This window comes from Macaca mulatta, chromosome 8, assembly GCF_049350105.2.
Source record: "Macaca mulatta isolate MMU2019108-1 chromosome 8, T2T-MMU8v2.0, whole genome shotgun sequence".
NCBI lineage: Eukaryota > Metazoa > Chordata > Mammalia > Primates > Cercopithecidae > Macaca > Macaca mulatta.
In genome coordinates, this window is record NC_133413.1 from 30,873,946 (window position 1) to 30,890,960 (window position 17,015).

Here is a 17,015-nt window from a genome sequence, read left to right on the forward strand (position 1 = left end):
TAGAACTAAAGATTAATTTTTAGGGGTGGAGATTACATCTAGGAGTCTGTCAACCATGACTGTGCTCTTTTAAATGAAAAGATTTTCATCTGTACTGGTTTTAGTCAGTGTATTGAGAATGCCTCAAAAAAGGGAGATAAGACAGTTAAAAGGATCCCCAGACGCAATCTCCCAAATCCTTATATTTGCAAAACTAGTAAGAGAAAGAATTTAAATTCTTTTTTTTTTTTTTTTTTTTGAGACAGAGTTTCACTCTTGTTGCCCAGGCTAGAATGCAATGGGGCAATCTCAGCCCACCACAACCTCTGCCTCCCAGGTTTAAGCAATTCTCCTGCCTCAGCCTCCCTAGTAGCTGAGACTGCAGGCACCCGCCACCACGCCCAGCTAATTTTGTAGTTTTAGTAGAGACGGGGTTTCTCCATGTTGGTCAGGTTGGTCTCAAACTCCCAAACTCAGGTGATTCGCCTGCCTCGGCCTCCCAAAGCGTTGAGATTATAGGCGTGAGCCACCACACCCGGCCTTAAATTCTTACCTAGAAATTTTGTATTAAATCCCTTCATATGGCACATGGACTTTCACAATCCAGCTGCAACTATGCGAGAGCCACGCTCCTTGGCACAAGCAGGACCCCCAGCACATGGAGCTCCTCGTGGTCCCCGATCCTACCATGTCCTGCCCTCCCCACTTTTTCTGCACATGTATTTCCTCCGATCCACAGAACTGCATCTCCTCCTGCTCTGCCTAGCCAATGCCCCTCCTCTCTAAGTCCCAGCTCAATGCTGCCCTCCTCTCTGAAGCGCCCCCACCACCCCCCAGCTCCCTGGGGCTGAATTCTTCCTTCTCTTACCTGCATTCTCACCACAAGTGGTGAGGACCTGCTGCACCACGCGCTCAGCTCAGGCCGAGAGCAGTTGCCTGTTATGTATCTACCTATGCAAATCAACCTGGCTCTTTCAGGACACAGACTTTTTTGTTTGTTTTTTGAGACACATTGCCCAGGCTGGACTCGAACTCCTAGGCTCAAGTAATCCCGCTGCCTCAGCCTCCTGAGTTGCTGGGAAAGCAGGTGTGCACCACTGCACTGGGCTCATTTCTTATTCACCTTTTTATCCCAAAGTCAAATATACACATCAAAGACGGCAAGAGGTAAAAGGTCTGGAAAGCACCCTGGCAGCATGGCGAGACCCCATCTCCATAAGAAAAACAAAAAATTAGCCAGGTGTGGTGGCACGTGCCTGTGGTCCCAGCTACTGGGGAGGCTGAAGTGGAAGGGTCACCTGAGCTCAGGAGGTGACGGCTGCAGTGAGCTATGATCGCATCACTGCACTCCAACCTGAGCAACAGAGCAAGACCCTATCTTAAAAAAAAAAAAAGCCTGGAAACAGCAGAGTAAGAGGGAAACTCCTCATTTGACAGGGCCCAGATAAAAAGGCAACAACCAAACCACTGACCTTGCCCTTGACAGGGCTGTGTGGTACCCAAAAGAATAACCATGATTTGTGAATCTGCCCTAAGAAAGATTCAGTGTAAGAATACTGTCCAGGAGCAAGTGACACATCTGGGGCTTGAAGCAAGCATGGGTACAGGACAGCAGCAGTCACCTGGAAAAGAATAGGTCAGTGCTCCCGGGAGCCTGTTTGGACAGAAGGTTAGAGCAAGCACTGCCCGGCCCTACCCTCGGGTCGCAACTGTGGTTAGAGTCGTTTCTTCCACGGAAGACTAACCTGCCGGCCGTGAACATTGACACAGATTCTCTTGCGTAACACCAGTTGCATGTCAGCCGGGTGGCTGAGCTGGACCGTCACGCGCACGATCAGAAACAACCGCTCGTCCGCGGGCGTGCCTTTGCTGAGCTGAGGGCAGCCGTGCACCGCGGAGTCCCAGGAGGCTTCTGCTTTCGCCTGCAGAGAAGACAGAGAGGAAATAGGTTTCTCTCTTCTCCAGAAACACGAAAACTCTTTCAAGGAAACCACCTTGGCTCAGGCTGAAAGGGCATATGCCAGTCACCAGCGAAGTTCTACTATGACAGCTGCCCTGAAAAGACAATGGAGTGTGACAGTGTGGCCACAATCACCTTAGCCTGAAAAGTATAGGGCATGATGATCCCAGTTGGCTTACTTTTAAAGTTTGTATTAAAAATGCTCAAATGTCAAGAAAAGTTGCAAAAATTCAGTCGAGTGATCTGTAACCCTTTCATCACGATGCACCAACTGCTACCATCTGGCCACTTTTGCTTCTCTTTCTCAAAACTCACACACACACATTATCACTTTTGCTGAACCACTTTCAAGTAAGTTGCATATCATATCTAAGAAATTTAACAGCAATACATTATTATTTAATATAGAATCCATATTGAAATTTTTCAATTTTCCCATCCCGGAACCACACACTGCCTTAGTCATGTTCCTCTAGCCTACTCTAATCTGCAATAGCTCCTCAGCCCTTCCTTGTCCCTGCTGAACTGGAAGGGTGCCGGCCCACTGTTCACAGAATGCACAGCCGCTGTGTGTGTTGGACTGACTCCTCACTGTTAAGACTCAAGTTTTGATTCTTAGGGACACTACTAAGTAATGATGTGTCCTCAAAGCATCACATACAGCTTTCCTTCCTGATTATTTCAGAATTTTTCAAACATACTCAAAATTAGAAAATAAACTCCTGTGAGATACCCATCGCTCAGATTCAACCATTAAAAATCAAGATGTCACCACATTGCCTTCACCTATTCTTTTCCTTTTTAATAAATCCTGGCTGGGTGCGGTGGCTCATGTCTGTCATCCCAGCACTTTGGGAGGCTGAGGCAAGTAGATTACTTGAGGTCAGGAGTTCGAGACCAGCCAGACCAACATGGAGAAAACCCATCTCTACTAAAAATACAAAAATTAGCCAGGCTTGATGATGTGCACCTGTACTCACAGCTACTTCGGAGGTTGAGGCAAGAGGATCACTTGAACCCAGGAGGTGAAGATTGCAATGAGCTGAGATCGTGCCATTGCACTCCAGCCTGGGCAACAGAGTGAGACTCAATCTCAATTTAAAAAAAAAAAAAAAAAAAGTCCTGACAAAAGGATTTCAAAGCAAATCCCAGCCAGGCGCAGTGGCTCACACCTGTAATCCCAGCACTTTGGGAGGCCAAGACAGACGATCACTTCAGGTCAGGAGTTGAAGACCAGCTTGGCCAACATGATGAAACTCCATCTCTACTACAAAAAAAAAAATATATATATATATATATATATTTTAGCAAGGCATGGTGGCACACACTTATAGTCCCAGCTACTTGGGAGGCTGAGGCAGGAGAATCGCTTGAACCTGGGAGGTAGAGGCTGCAGTGAGCCAAGATCCTGCCACTGCACTCCAGCCTGGGTGACAGAGCGAGACTCCATCTCAAAACAAAAAAAAAAAACAAAAAAACCCCAAAGCAAATCCCAAACCTGGTGCCATTTTACCTCCATGCCCTTCCGCAACCCGTGCTTCCATCTCTCACTGGTTGAGGAACAGAGACAGCCTCAAGCTCCCGACCGCTGCTGACCTGAATTGCTCACAAAAGCTCAGTACAAGTTACCAGGAAAGGAAGGAAAAGGTGAATGGATATAATATGATGCTCAAGCTCCATTCTTCTGCAAGTCATGATGAAAGGTTTTCCTTTATGTATTTTGAGAAATGTAAAGCACTGGCATGATTGCCTTATTAATTGTTTCAAAAAGCTCGAGGAGAGGTTAAGTAAACCACTTTTCATCTGATTGTCCCAAGTTACGCTTTCCTTACCTCCCCATCATGCTGTTTCACAATCTGCAGTTCAAAGAACTCCTCTTCTTCTTCCCCAGTCAAGGTCGCATCCCATCCACCAGCTTCTGGGTCATCAAGATTATCCTGAGAGCTGAAATCATCAGCTAAAAGCAAAGAATTTCCATTAAATACTGAGATCATTTTCAAGGATAACCCCTACCAGCTAAATTTCAATGTGATTATTAAAATTCTTCTGCTTCAAATTTCATTTACTTTTTGCTCTGAAATCTTACATGACACTGAAGATGACCATTTAAAAGTTCACGGATCTTAGAGATAAGAAAGTGCCTCAAAAAATGATCTCATCCAATCTGCTACATTTTTGCCTTATTTTATAGGGAAGAGAAATGAAACCAAGATACCTAAGAGGTTACCCAAGGTCATCTCATCAATATCAGTGACTGGGTTATAACGCAAATTCCCTACCATTTAGTGCACTGAAGGAGTGAGAAACGAGCCTGACAGTGACACTCAGCAGAAAGTTCCACTGGCTGTATGGGCTGGAAACAGAAGGGCTACACCATGGTCCCCTGGTTCCTCAGGCCTGAGCCTGGCCCTCCCCACTCCCCTTCACCTGGAGCTCATGGGCAGACATCTGAAGTTCCTTTTCTAGGAGGTGGGCATGGGAGGACCGAGAACATGGACCATGCTGACCAAAGTCCTGATCATCCCCTCGAATGCCCAGACTAACGCGTCTTCCTTAAGCTTATTGTTTTTCACTTTTTTATGCACATCCCTGCCTGCACCCAAATATGAGCACCTCACCTACCCAGGAAACCTAACAGAAGAACAGGCCAGAATCACCCTCAGGCGCCAAGTTCAAAACACCACAGCATGATAAGGACTTGTGGCAAACATTAAAAAACAAACACCTTCCACCCCATCAGGCAAACAGACAGGGGCTGTATTATTCGGTATTATTCTCCAACTCTATACATAGAAAAATCTTCCATGTAAATAAGCTAAGTGGCAGGAGATCCTAAATGCCTCAGAGATTGCATCTCGCTGTCAGCTAGGTGGAAGAAAATCATGGAGGACATCCACACTCATCTATTAAGGAGAGTTAATGTTAATACACAGTTCTGCAGATGTTTTAGGAATTTAACTGCTGACTTTCAACTTATTTTTAGATCCTTAATCTACCTTTCCATTTTCTATTTTCCCTCCTACAGGCAGAACTCCTACAGGCAGAATATATGTAAAATGTATCCAGGCCCAAAATATTTGACATGGGGGTGAATGGGAAACAGAAAAAAATGACAGTTTTTTTTGTTTTGTTTTGTTTTAAACAGGTAATACAGGGATGAATGGCACAAGAACTCATAGAAAAAGTGAAAAATTTATTAGATAATGCTAAGAAAACACCACGAGAAGGAAACATGCTTCATAAGTACTACTAGTTATTTGTCCTTTCCAGAGAGAAGTCTTTCCCTAAGAATTAAAGAGGCTGGGCACGGTGGCTCACGTCTGTAATCCCAGCACTTTGGGAAGGCCGAAGCGAGCAGATCACGAGGTCAGGAGGTGGAGACCACCCTGGCAAACACGGTAAAACCCCATCTCTACTAAAAATACAAAAAATTAGCCGGGTGTGGTGGCACACACCTGTAGTCCCAGCTACTCAGGAGGCTGAGGCAGGAGAATCGTTTGAACTGGGGAGGTGGAGGTTGCAGTGAGCCAAGATCGCACCACTGCACTCCAGCCCAGGTGACAGAGCAAGATTCCATCTCAACAAAAAAAAAATTTAAAGAAGAAAATACTTTCAGTGCAGAAGAACACTGCTACCATCCTAATACCGGGAGAGTAGAGCATCCACATGGCACTGTGAGCTGCAGGAATGAGAGGTGAGGAGCATGGTGAAGTGCGCCTATTACTGTCAAAAACATATTCGACTATGACATAGAAATCAGTCTGTCTACAACCAGGGGACTTGGACACACGTCAAACTGGTTCTAGCCTTAGGAGGACAGAACTGCCTCATGATGCACTTGGTTGGAATCTACATGTTATGAGGCACTAAATTTTCAGAGGTAAGCCTTCAGAAAACACCTCCTAACTTACCGTTTAAGTCCAGGAATATAACAGGAATGTGTGTCTCCATCCCAGGCACTGGGGTCCTAAAACATGAAGAACAAATGGCATCCGAATCAGGTTACTTTCTCAGTGGCAGGCATGTAGGAACACAGCCTTAATGGCATTCAGGGCTGTTAGAGGGCAAAGCGGTAACAACCCTGGCCCTGATTTTACTCTAATCCAGAATCAGAGAGGCCACAAAGCCTCCGCTGTAGCTGCTGCTTCGTACCCTGACATTTGAACTTAGCCTTATAAGACACCCCTACCTGTTTATAGTGAAGTTCTCTTGTTTAAACCTACTTTCTCATAAAATGATACACTTAAGGGCTCCCTCTGGCTAAATTTACTATTTTTAATTTCTATAAAGTAGCACAGAACATTTGCTGACAGCACAGTTTAAGCCAGCACCAAAACCAAAATCGCGTGGAGATGCAATTTTCTTATGACCGAGCAGTCTTCTAAGGGAATGACCCAAGTAATTAACATATTAACTATTTTTTTAATGCTAAGTGCAATGGTATTAAATATTGATTTAAGTTCTCAGAAATCTTAATGACTTTGGCCAATAACAACATTATTTAATAAAACAGTTTTAGGTCATAGTTACTCAACTCATGAAAATAATTTAACAGTTCCTTTAATTTAAACAACATTTCCCCCCATGCTATTATGACTCTTCCATTAACCGTAGCACACGCAAAATTCAAGCTAAAAGCAGATGGTCTGGTGAGCATTCAGAACCTCACAAGACACATCACAGGGTTCGTACCATTCTGCTGGGGCCCCTGGAATACCACTGCCAGCAGAGGGGACCATCACCGCGTTCCTCTCCTCAGTTAAGGTCAGCCGCATCTCCAGAAGCTGCGCTTCGCGGTCAGCATCATCCTCTGTTTTATCTAGAACACCAAGAATGAGGATTCAATGCCAAAACCTCACCTGCCATTTATCTTTTTGTCCCGAGTAAAGACTGGATTTGCCTATATTTCAGTTATTAGCTGACAAGTGCTTCCCAGTGATAAAAAACCAACCCACAGCTAGGGAGGTCAGATGGGCTCCTGCAGAGGCCACCTTCAGTTCCTGGGAGGCCTACAGAGGGACCACACAGGAGTGACTGGTCCAGAGTCAGAGGACTCGAGCCCTCTGGGTAAGAAAAGTCACCACCTTCCTTTACATTATCTTTGAGGGACCATGTATGCTTTGTGCACCGTATTTTCTCTTTGTGAGGGGTGGGAGGAAGACCTCCACCAAGATATGACAGCTGGATAAACGGTATGACATAAACAAGGAGTAGCACTCATCTGCTCCTGCCATCCCCACTACTGATGTGTTCATCTGGTTCTTAACTGATGTGGCTACAAAGGGAGAATAATTAATTATGCACTGATTTGCAAGGGAGAAAAATATTCATTTTTCCTACCACGTTTACTGACAAGCTTTTGCAATTGTTGATCCAAGTACTCCTGACGTTTTGTTAATGCATTTAGCCATTTTCTACGAAGTCTCTCTAAATCTCGATCCTGGAAGCAAGCAAGGAAAATCATGTTCAATGTAATGTCAAGATAATCTATCTGAAACTGAAGCTCCTATCTTAGAACCTTACTCTCCTATGCCTTGGAAAGGTAAGGTAGTACATAATAATTTATTACTACCACCAGTTGACTGCACCCATCATTCAAAACAGCTGTTTTCAGAATTTAAAGCATTATTTTCTTGAACAGAAAGGGCATTCTCAGGTATCCAGAACCAATTTTATTTCTAATGGCTTGGGGGTAGAACTTTAAGCACCTGCAACAAAAATCTTCTAAAAGGTCTCTTTGCTGGATAAAACCCACAAACAGCACTCAATAATCTTCCAATATGGCTGGGCGTGGTGGCTCACACCTGTAATCCCAACACTTTGGGAGGCTGAGGCGGGTAGATCACTTGAGGACAGGAGTGTGAGACCAGCCTGGCTAACACAGCAAAACCTTGTCTCTACTCAAAATATAAAAAATTGCCCAGGCACGGTGGCTAACACCTGTAATGCCAACACTTTGGGAGGCCAAGGTAGGCAGATCACCTGAGGTCAGGAGTTCGAGACCACCCTGCCCAACATGGTGAAACCCCATCTCTACTAAAAATACAAAAATTAACCAGGCATGGTGGCAGGTGCCTGTAATCCCAGCTACACGGGAGCCTGAGGCAGGAGAATCACTTGAACTCGGGAGGCAGAGGTTGCAGTGAGCCGAGACCGTGCCATTGCACTCCAGCCTGGGCAACAAGAGTAAAACTTCATCTAAATAAATAAATAAATAAATAAAAATTAGCTGGGCATGGTGGTGTGCACCTTTAATGCCAACTACTTGAGAGGCTGAGGCAAGAGAATTGCTTAAACCTGAGAGGCAGAGGTGCAATAAGCCAAGATCACTCTACTGCACTACAGTCTGGGTGGTAGAACAAGACTCTGTCTCCAAAAACCAAACCAAAACAAAACAAACAAAAAACCACTTTCAATTTATGTACCTTGGAATAATCAGACAAATCCTTTAACTTTTGTAACTTCTGCTTTCTATCAACATAGGCTCTCGAAGACATGTAAATGCTTCTCTCACTTGTTTTTGTGCATTTTGTGGGGTAACAGGTAGGGGAAAATGGGACAGGGGTTGTCATTAACAGAATAACAACCTACCAGCCAACACCTACATGAATACCAATCTTACCTCATTTCCTTTTCTAATAAGGTTACAAGACTGGGTATGTCAGTGGAATGCTGCAGATATAGTGTGTCTGGACTTTACTAGGGCACTTAACCAAATAGCCTATGACACTATTGTGGACAAGATGGAGAAACAGGCGATACATCTACTTCAGTGAAATCACAGAGGACTCAAACATCACATCCAAAGAACAGTGATTAATGTCAGCTTGAAAAAAGTCTCTATTGTTGTGCCATAGGACTCTGTATTTAACCCTATCTGATACAGTGTTTTTATCAGCAACTTATAGGAAAGCAGACATTTCTATCAAATTAGAATGATGTAAAACCAAGACAGTGACTACACAGATGACATAATCAGGCTCCAAAGAGCCCTGACAGTCCTGAACAATGACTAACAGATGAAACTGCACAGACAGAAACAAAATCTTTAGAAGGTTAGGAAAAGAAAGTAAAAAAACAGATTCCAAATGCTGTATGATTCCAGGAAGTGGGGAAGAAAGATCTGGCTTAAAAAATGCAAAATACGGCCGGGCGCAGTGGTTCACGCCTATAATCCCAACACTTTGGGAGGCCGAGGCAGGTGGATCACAAGGTCAGGAATTCGAGACCAGCCTGGTCAACATGGTGAAACCCCGTCTCTAGTAAAGATACAAAAAATTAGCTGGGCTTGGTGGCATGCACCTGTAATCCCAGCTACTCGGGAGGCTGGGGCAGGGGAATCGCTTGAACCCGGGAGATGGAGGTTGCAGTGAGCTGCGATTGCACTATTGCACTCCAGCCTGGGCAACAGGATGAGACTCTGTCACAAAAAAACAAAAATATGCAAAACACCTAGTGTTGACTGAAGCTCAGATTGACACAACTATAATAAGGGCAACGAGTGGTGACTCACTCAGGACAGAAAATGTCCAGGAAAGAGCATCCGAAGAAAAGGATCTTTGGGGGTCTGGCTGGGGAGCTCCAGGTTTGGAAAAGGATCTCAGTCACAAATGATTTCCCACTCCTAAAACACTTTACGGTCTATGAAACAACACTCAATGTTCCCTACTCTGTTTTACTTTAAAACAACAAAAAAAGCAGTATGAATTGTTTAATCCTTAAATAACAGTATAGCCAGATCCAGGAATGTGTAATTATATACTTTAAACATGCTTATTTGAGATTAACAGGTGCTAAATTACCTGGTAGCTGTCCATGTCTTCCTCTTCCTCCTAAAAGAAAAAAAATACATTACATAGAACTGAATTATTGATTTATCCAAGAATCAGGCTATGCTAAGCAATCTGACTCTTTACTCATAATTTATATTTTTCAACTGAATTAATATACTATTTCATCTCCCACCTACCCACTCCCTCACTCTGGGTTTTACAGTTGTCAGGAAGTTGGAGCCGCTCACAGAAGAGTGAAGAACACTCATTTGACCTTTTCGGGAACCAGTGCAATGCTCTCCCTGCTGGGTTTATAGTCCCACTCACCAGGGGAAATCAAACACCTGCTGGCAAATAGTCTTTACAAGCCAGTAGGGGGTTTCTCCAGAGGGGTGGGGTGATGTTGAGGAGTTAATCACTAGCAGGCACTGTGGAATCTGTGGAGGCAGAGACGTTTTAACCCTCAGCTTGCCACCTACACCAGGGCAAAACCAGTAATACAGTTCGATGCAATGATTCCATGAAAATGCAAGACACAAAAAAGGACAGCAAAGGTAAACAAAGAGGTTCACAGAAAGAACTGTTCACAGAAAGTAGTTTTCGTACAGGTTCCAAAAGGCACTCTGGTCTGATTTTGTCTTTCAAGAAGAACATAACAGGCATAGCAACTTACATGGAAGGTCTCATGCATTCTGGGGGTTCTGAGCGGTCTAATTTTGACACATCCAATGCCAACAGACAATATACATTCTTCCATCAGTGGTAAAGTCCCAGATTCCTGCACTGACTTCACTTCGACTTGAACTCTCCGGGACTGCCCCTGGGTCACAGACAATTTAGAGTCTTAAAATCAGTTTCTTGATTTCCAAAAATTTGGTTTAGAGAGACCCCTACAGGCTGATGTTGAGAAAAATGTTCAATTCGGACACTATCACCATACCTTATTGTTAAGCATTAAAATACAAATTTAAAAACTAATTAGAAAAAATCATTTCCCTTTTAAGTGAGCTAAAAAACAGAATATATGTTTACATATTCTTTCAATAAGAAGTAACATTAAAAAAATTCTAACAAAGGAAATGCAAACAGTTGGCCAATAAAAAAGTTCAACTTACTGATAAATACATCCAAATTAAATTAAAGCATGATACACCTGTATTTTCACTTCCTAAATTGGCAAATATATTTTAAAAAGGGAATTTCCAATAATGCCCTACATTTATGAAACAAACAATTTCATACACTGTAAGTGGGAATTTAAAATGGTGCAAGTTTTCTGCAAGGCAATTTGACTTAAAAACATATAAGTTCCTTTAACCCAGCAATTCGACTTTCTAGAGAGCTAAGTAAATAATCATGCATATACACAAAAAATCTTAAGCACTTTTAAGAACAAAAAATTAGACGCAAATTGAATATATAATATTGGTAACTTTAAATTGTGAAACATATAATAAAACACTATACAGTTGTTAAAGTATTACTGTAGAAAAACATGACTTGTTAAAGAGTAAAGCACCAGTAAATATAAATATAAATATAATATCAGTAAATATAAATAAATCAGTATCAGTAAATATCAGTAAATATATTACGTATATAATTTGTATATATAATATATAAAATATAATTTACTGATATAGCAGTATATGTCATAAATATAAATATATTAATTGTATAATTATAAACATAATAATCAGTAAATACAAGTATGACTGTTTAGACTGTTTATTGCATGGGACTTGGTATATATTTACAATGAAGCAATATTTTAAAAGAGAACTCACAGTATTCCCAAATTACTGACTTCAAACTTGCTTTATAAATTTTAGAAATGTAAAATAGCATTTGAAAAATGGAATTTAAATGTTCAATTGCAAGTCAATTACTCTTGCCCTCTTCCATCAGATTTTAGTTCCCAAGAGCTCTGCATGATCAGGAAAATCAGCTAAGGCAACCAATGATCCTATCAAGCTCCATTTGAATGGATGGGATACAGATGTTTTCTGATTTAGTATCACCAAGGACTAAGCCTCAGATATTTTGTGGGAAAAGTCCTAAAGAAAATATTTTAATAGCCTAAACAGTTTTGTCATTTCAATTAGCTACCTTTTATTTGCTTAGTTTGCCTAAGCACTTTCCAAAGTGATCTATTTTGAATCTGTGCCTAAGTGTGAAGGGTGAAGTGTGCACTTTAAGGGAAGATTCCTAGGGAGAGGGAAGAAAAGGAGAGAAAGGATCCGGCAATGGTTTACTGTTCCACAGAACAACTTTTAAAAGTACACTTAAACTATTAGAACTTCTGTCACTGCTGATATTTGACCATTTATTTCTACAAAAACAGCACTTTTCACTTGGTTAAAGTTAATCAGTTGTCCTCTGCCACCTTCCTGTTCAAGAACAATACAACCCAATTTTCAAACATACTACACTCAAATGAGCCTAGCATTCAAGGCCCTCCGAAACCAGCTGCCACAAGCTTCTGCAACCTCTTCTCTTCTGTTTTCCAGCTCTTTCTCCACATGACTTTTTATCCAAATGGACCTAATTTCTGGCCTCTGTGTCCTTAGTATCATTAAGTTGGTGCAAAAGTAATTGCGGTTTTTGCCATCATGTAATAAAAATCCTTTCAGAACTTGATTTTTTCAGCATCAAGGTAAAGAAGCATATCCTTCAAAAAGTCCTTTCCTGACAAACCAACATTTCTTTGAACACTTTTAGTAAAGGGTGTCAGAAGTCTGACAAATACTTAAATATCCAATTTATACTAAATCATAGAAAATTATCCAGTCTTGCCTTCCAGTAGATGATTTTCTAAGGCTTCGAAGAAGACATATATATTTTTTTAACAGATGCCCAGAAAAAGATGTTCTTCACACCCTTAAGAATTCTATTTTATGGCCGGGCGCGGTGGCTCATGCTTGTAACCCCAGCACTTTGGGAGGCTGACGCGGGCAGATCACTAGGTCAGGAGACAATCCTGGCCAACACGGTGAAACCCTGTCTCTACTAAAAATAAAAAAAAAAATTAGCCAGGCGTGGTGGCGAGCACCTGTAGTCCCAGTTACTTGGGAGGCCGAGGCAGGAGAGTGGCATGAACCTGGGGGATGGAGCTTGCAGTGAGCGGACATCGTGCCACTGCACTCCAGGCTGGGCGACAAAGCGAGACTTCGTCTCAAAAAAAAAAAAAAAAAAAGAATTATATTTTATGTGTATAACGCATGCTTTAATTTAAACTAATCTCCTTTCACTTTGCTAAAATTTATTTGCTGGGGTCAGAGAACAAGTGTTTATCATCCTCCTCCTCTTAAAACATTCCAGAACTTAAACGTTTAAGCAAATGTTCTCTTTCCTTCAATTTTCTCTATTTTGCTTTGAAAGCTTTCTACGCTCATTTTCTAGAGCGATTCTAGTGTTTTACTACTGTTTTAAAGTATGGAAACTCACAGAACATAGCAGTCTCCTAAACAATGCATTAAGGTATAGCAAAAAAAAAAAAAAAAAATTCCAAATCCTGTATACAAATTAAATTAAAAATTTCCCTGTTGGTTGGCAGCACAGACTCTGCAGATGCACGTGGGGTTATGTGGCCACTCCCATATTCTTCTCTGCTCTGTGGATTCTGGCATGTGTATCTACCCAACTGCAGGTACTTAACACCTGGCATGTCAGGCCCTATGCTTTAAACACGCATCTCTCTTAATTCTCACATTAATCCTATGAAGGTGGTGTTACCATCATATCTACATAACAGGCGAAGGCGAGAGGTTATTGAACTTGCTCAGGGATAGACAGCTAAGACACTGGAGAGCCAGAATTGAGCCCAAGCATTTTAGAGTCTGAATGCTGATTTTTTCTGCCATGTCACATAGCTTCTCCTTGTCTTCCTAAATGTTCTAAAGCTGTTTGATATGCTTGGCGTACGTCCTACAAATCAATTCTAAGTTTTCCTTTAACCTTTTTCTTACCTAAACTAACAGAACTAGTTTTTAAAATATTATAAATAGCAATACTTGACTGAGAGCAGTGACTCACACCTGTAATTCCAACACTTTGGAAGGCCAAGGCGGGAGGATCGCTTGAGCCTAGGAGTTCAAAACCAGCCTGGGCAACAAAGCGAGACCCTGTGTCTCTACTTTAATAAAAGAAAAAAAAATTTAATAGCAATACTTGTGACACATGAGATAGGAAAATTTTAATGTAAGAAATGGACTCAGTCAGTCTAGATTTCATTATTACCAACATTTCTGCTAAAAAGAAGCCAATATTAAGCTTTCTGGCACCAAAGAATCTAATATAAACATTTACGATTCTATTACCTGCCGAAGCTGGAAGATTCCTCCTGTTGGGACATCCTTAGCAGCAATCACTTCTACAGGGCAGTATTCACCATTCTCATTCTGTTCCAAGATTTGAACCCAGAATTCCAATTTCCTGGTCACTTCACTCCATCTAGGAAATAGGTGAAGTTCTTGGAAAATCATACATTTCTATTTCATTACAGGCAGCTTAGGGTCCTACCCACATAAGAATTAACAACCAAAATGACCTCCAAACAGCGTAATTCAGAATGATCTGCAGTTCAATGAGTACCATGCATGTACATACTGGCAAGTATAATGGAAAGCAAAGTTAAACTCACAGTATTGGAACTAGAAACGGCTCCTTTACTTTGTTCAAAAAGATGTAATGACAAATCTATTTCAGAGTCGTTACTCAAAAACTGGAAATTCTAATCGGATGTACAGAAGCAGCAAGTACACAGCCATAAAAAAATACAACCAAATAAAATCACGTCCCTTCCAGCAACTTGGATACAGCTTGACACTGTTACCCTAAGCAATTTAACACAGAAACAGAAAAGCAAAAACCCCATGTTCTTACTTATAAGTGGGAGCTAAACACTGGGTATTCACGGACAAAAAGATGGCAACAAAAGACACTGGAGACTCCCAGGGGTTGGGGAGCAGGGAATGAGCAAGGGTTGAAAAACTACCTACTGGGTACTATGCTCACTACCTAAGTGACAGGATCAATCATATCCCAAAGCTCAGCATCACACAATATACCCAGGTAACCAACCTGCACATGTACCCCCGAATCTAAAATAATTTGAAACTATTAAAAAAAAAAAAGGAAAAAAAAAAAAGCAAATACAGGAGTTGTCTTTTCATAGATAGACAAAGGTAGTACCATATGCTTCAGTGATTTGCCAAGTATTTTTCTCAGGTCAGGAAGAGAATCAAGAAAAAAATGTCAAATGTCACTTTCTAATTTAGTATTTGCTAAACTATCTAAATGCAAAAAAGTCTGGTTTTCATCTCTAATTAGATGAAAAGCACAAACATATGCAATTTCATTCATTCCCTATTAACGCTTTCTTTTAAGTCCACAAAGAAGCCTACCTCTTTCCAACACTGATGCCACTCAGAGCTATGAGCTAAAGACAAAATGTCAACACTAGAGTGAATCTCGATCCATCCTCTCTACAGCTAATTAATTAGAAGTAATTCATAATAGTAAGTCACTATTCTCCAAAATTCATTTCACTGTTTCTTCTTAACCAGCTACAAACTGAACTTTCTTCCATCATTCTCTGCAGTTCACTTCCCTAAGGAAGTTTAATTGTGTGATTAATACCCTGGAGACACCGCCATCCCTCCAGGGAACACTGGTCATGCTCAGGAAATAGTAACCTTTATAAACGGCAGTACTAATTTCCAGCAATTTTTAAAAATTCTAAATGGAATCTGGCCAGGCATGGTGGCTCACACCTGTAATCCCAGCACTTTGGGAGGCTGAGGTGGGCGGATCACTTGAGGTCAGGAGTTCAAGACCAGCCTGGCCAACATGGTGAAACCCCATGTCTACTAAAAATACAAAAATTAGCCGCCTGGCCAACATGGTGAAACCCCGTGTCTACTAAAAATACAAAAATTAGCCAGGTGTGGTGTGCATGCCTATAATCCCAGCTACTGGGGAGGCTTAAGCAAGAGAATTGCTTACTCCCAGGAGGCAGAGGCTGCAGTGAGCCAAGATCGTGCCACTGCACTCCAGCCTGGGTGACAGAGTGAATGAGACTGTCTCAAAAAAAAAAAAAAAAATTACATATATATATATATATAAATGGAATCAGATGAACATCTAATATTCACCTGTCCCGAAGACTACGTGTCTTTGCTTGGATGATTCCCAAATCCCACAGGGCAGGGTTTTTCCGGGGATCATTTATCTTATGTCCATATACTTCGATTGCCAATGCTCCTTCGGAAAGATGCTCGATAAAGTCTTCAGTGATGTTAACAGAAAACTCCTGAAACACAATAGCTAATTACAGAAGAGCAAACTCTTTCTGGTAATCTTATGATTGTTTATACCAGACATCACATACTTAATTATATCAGGGAAAAAAAAAGAAAACGGAACGTTTTAGTTATACAGAACTATCATCTAAAACCCATAATGAATGCTCGGATGGCAAAAGGTTGACTTTAAACATAACTATAAGTCTGAATTTTTAAAAACTTTTCAGATCAAAAGTCTAGTATGTAAGACCAGCATTGTATTCTATTTTGTTAGCAATATTTTGGGAGCTATTTTTAAAAGCATAATTGCATAAAGTATTACAACACTGATCTATAATGTGTTGATATAAAAGTTATATGCAATAAGGTAGTGTGTTGCAAAAACATTTCTTCCCACTTTTTAGAAAGTTAACTATCTCTATTAGGAAAGAAACAAAATAAAAATCATTAGCACCAAAAAAAGACCTAATTTGTAAAAATTCTCCCAGCCTCTCCATCTTTATAAGATAACATATGGCAATTAGGATTTAGCTCTAAAACAGTTTATTAAAGAAATCACAGAATCTCCTATCTCTGTTGTTGTCTCCACCTCTCTATCTATCTTTAATGCACTGAAGTATTTTGGTTTCAAATGGATTAGAAAGAGGACTCTCTCTTGAAAGAGATGAAATGGATCAAGTGTGGTGCAGGAGCAAGAAAGACTGGGGGACCCAATAGTCCACATTCTGCTGGTCACCAGCCACAGACAAACCAGTGAAGAACTACTTTGGGCAAAATGACCTCTCTGATTTGTTCGTGTTTTCAGCTGGGAAGGAAAGAAAAAGAAAAAAAAAAAAAAAAACCACACACACACACACACACACTATCGGCCAGGTGTGGTGGCTCATGCCTGTAATCCCATCACTTTTGGAAGCTGAGGTGGGCAGATCACTTGAGGTCGGGAGTTCGAAACCAGCTTGGCCAACATGGTGAAACCCTATCTCTACTAAAAATACAAAA

The 17,015-nt window shown here is 41.3% G+C and overlaps 1 protein-coding gene across 2 annotated transcripts in view; it reads right to left on the reverse strand.

The window, feature by feature from the left end:
* KIF13B (kinesin family member 13B) overlaps window positions 1-17,015 on the reverse strand; it is a 193,901-nt gene that overhangs the window by 50,051 nt on the left and 126,835 nt on the right. For both annotated transcript variants that reach the window (XM_015145099.3, XM_015145098.3), the window contains exons 23-31: window positions 15,867-16,024; window positions 14,031-14,163; window positions 10,385-10,531; window positions 9,742-9,771; window positions 7,280-7,379; window positions 6,632-6,758; window positions 5,851-5,906; window positions 3,772-3,896; window positions 1,725-1,901 (exon numbers count right to left, since the gene is read on the reverse strand). In XM_015145099.3, the coding sequence (XP_015000585.3) occupies window positions 1,725-1,901; window positions 3,772-3,896; window positions 5,851-5,906; window positions 6,632-6,758; window positions 7,280-7,379; window positions 9,742-9,771; window positions 10,385-10,531; window positions 14,031-14,163; window positions 15,867-16,024 (1,053 nt within the window). The remainder of the gene's footprint in view (window positions 1-1,724; window positions 1,902-3,771; window positions 3,897-5,850; window positions 5,907-6,631; window positions 6,759-7,279; window positions 7,380-9,741; window positions 9,772-10,384; window positions 10,532-14,030; window positions 14,164-15,866; window positions 16,025-17,015) is intronic.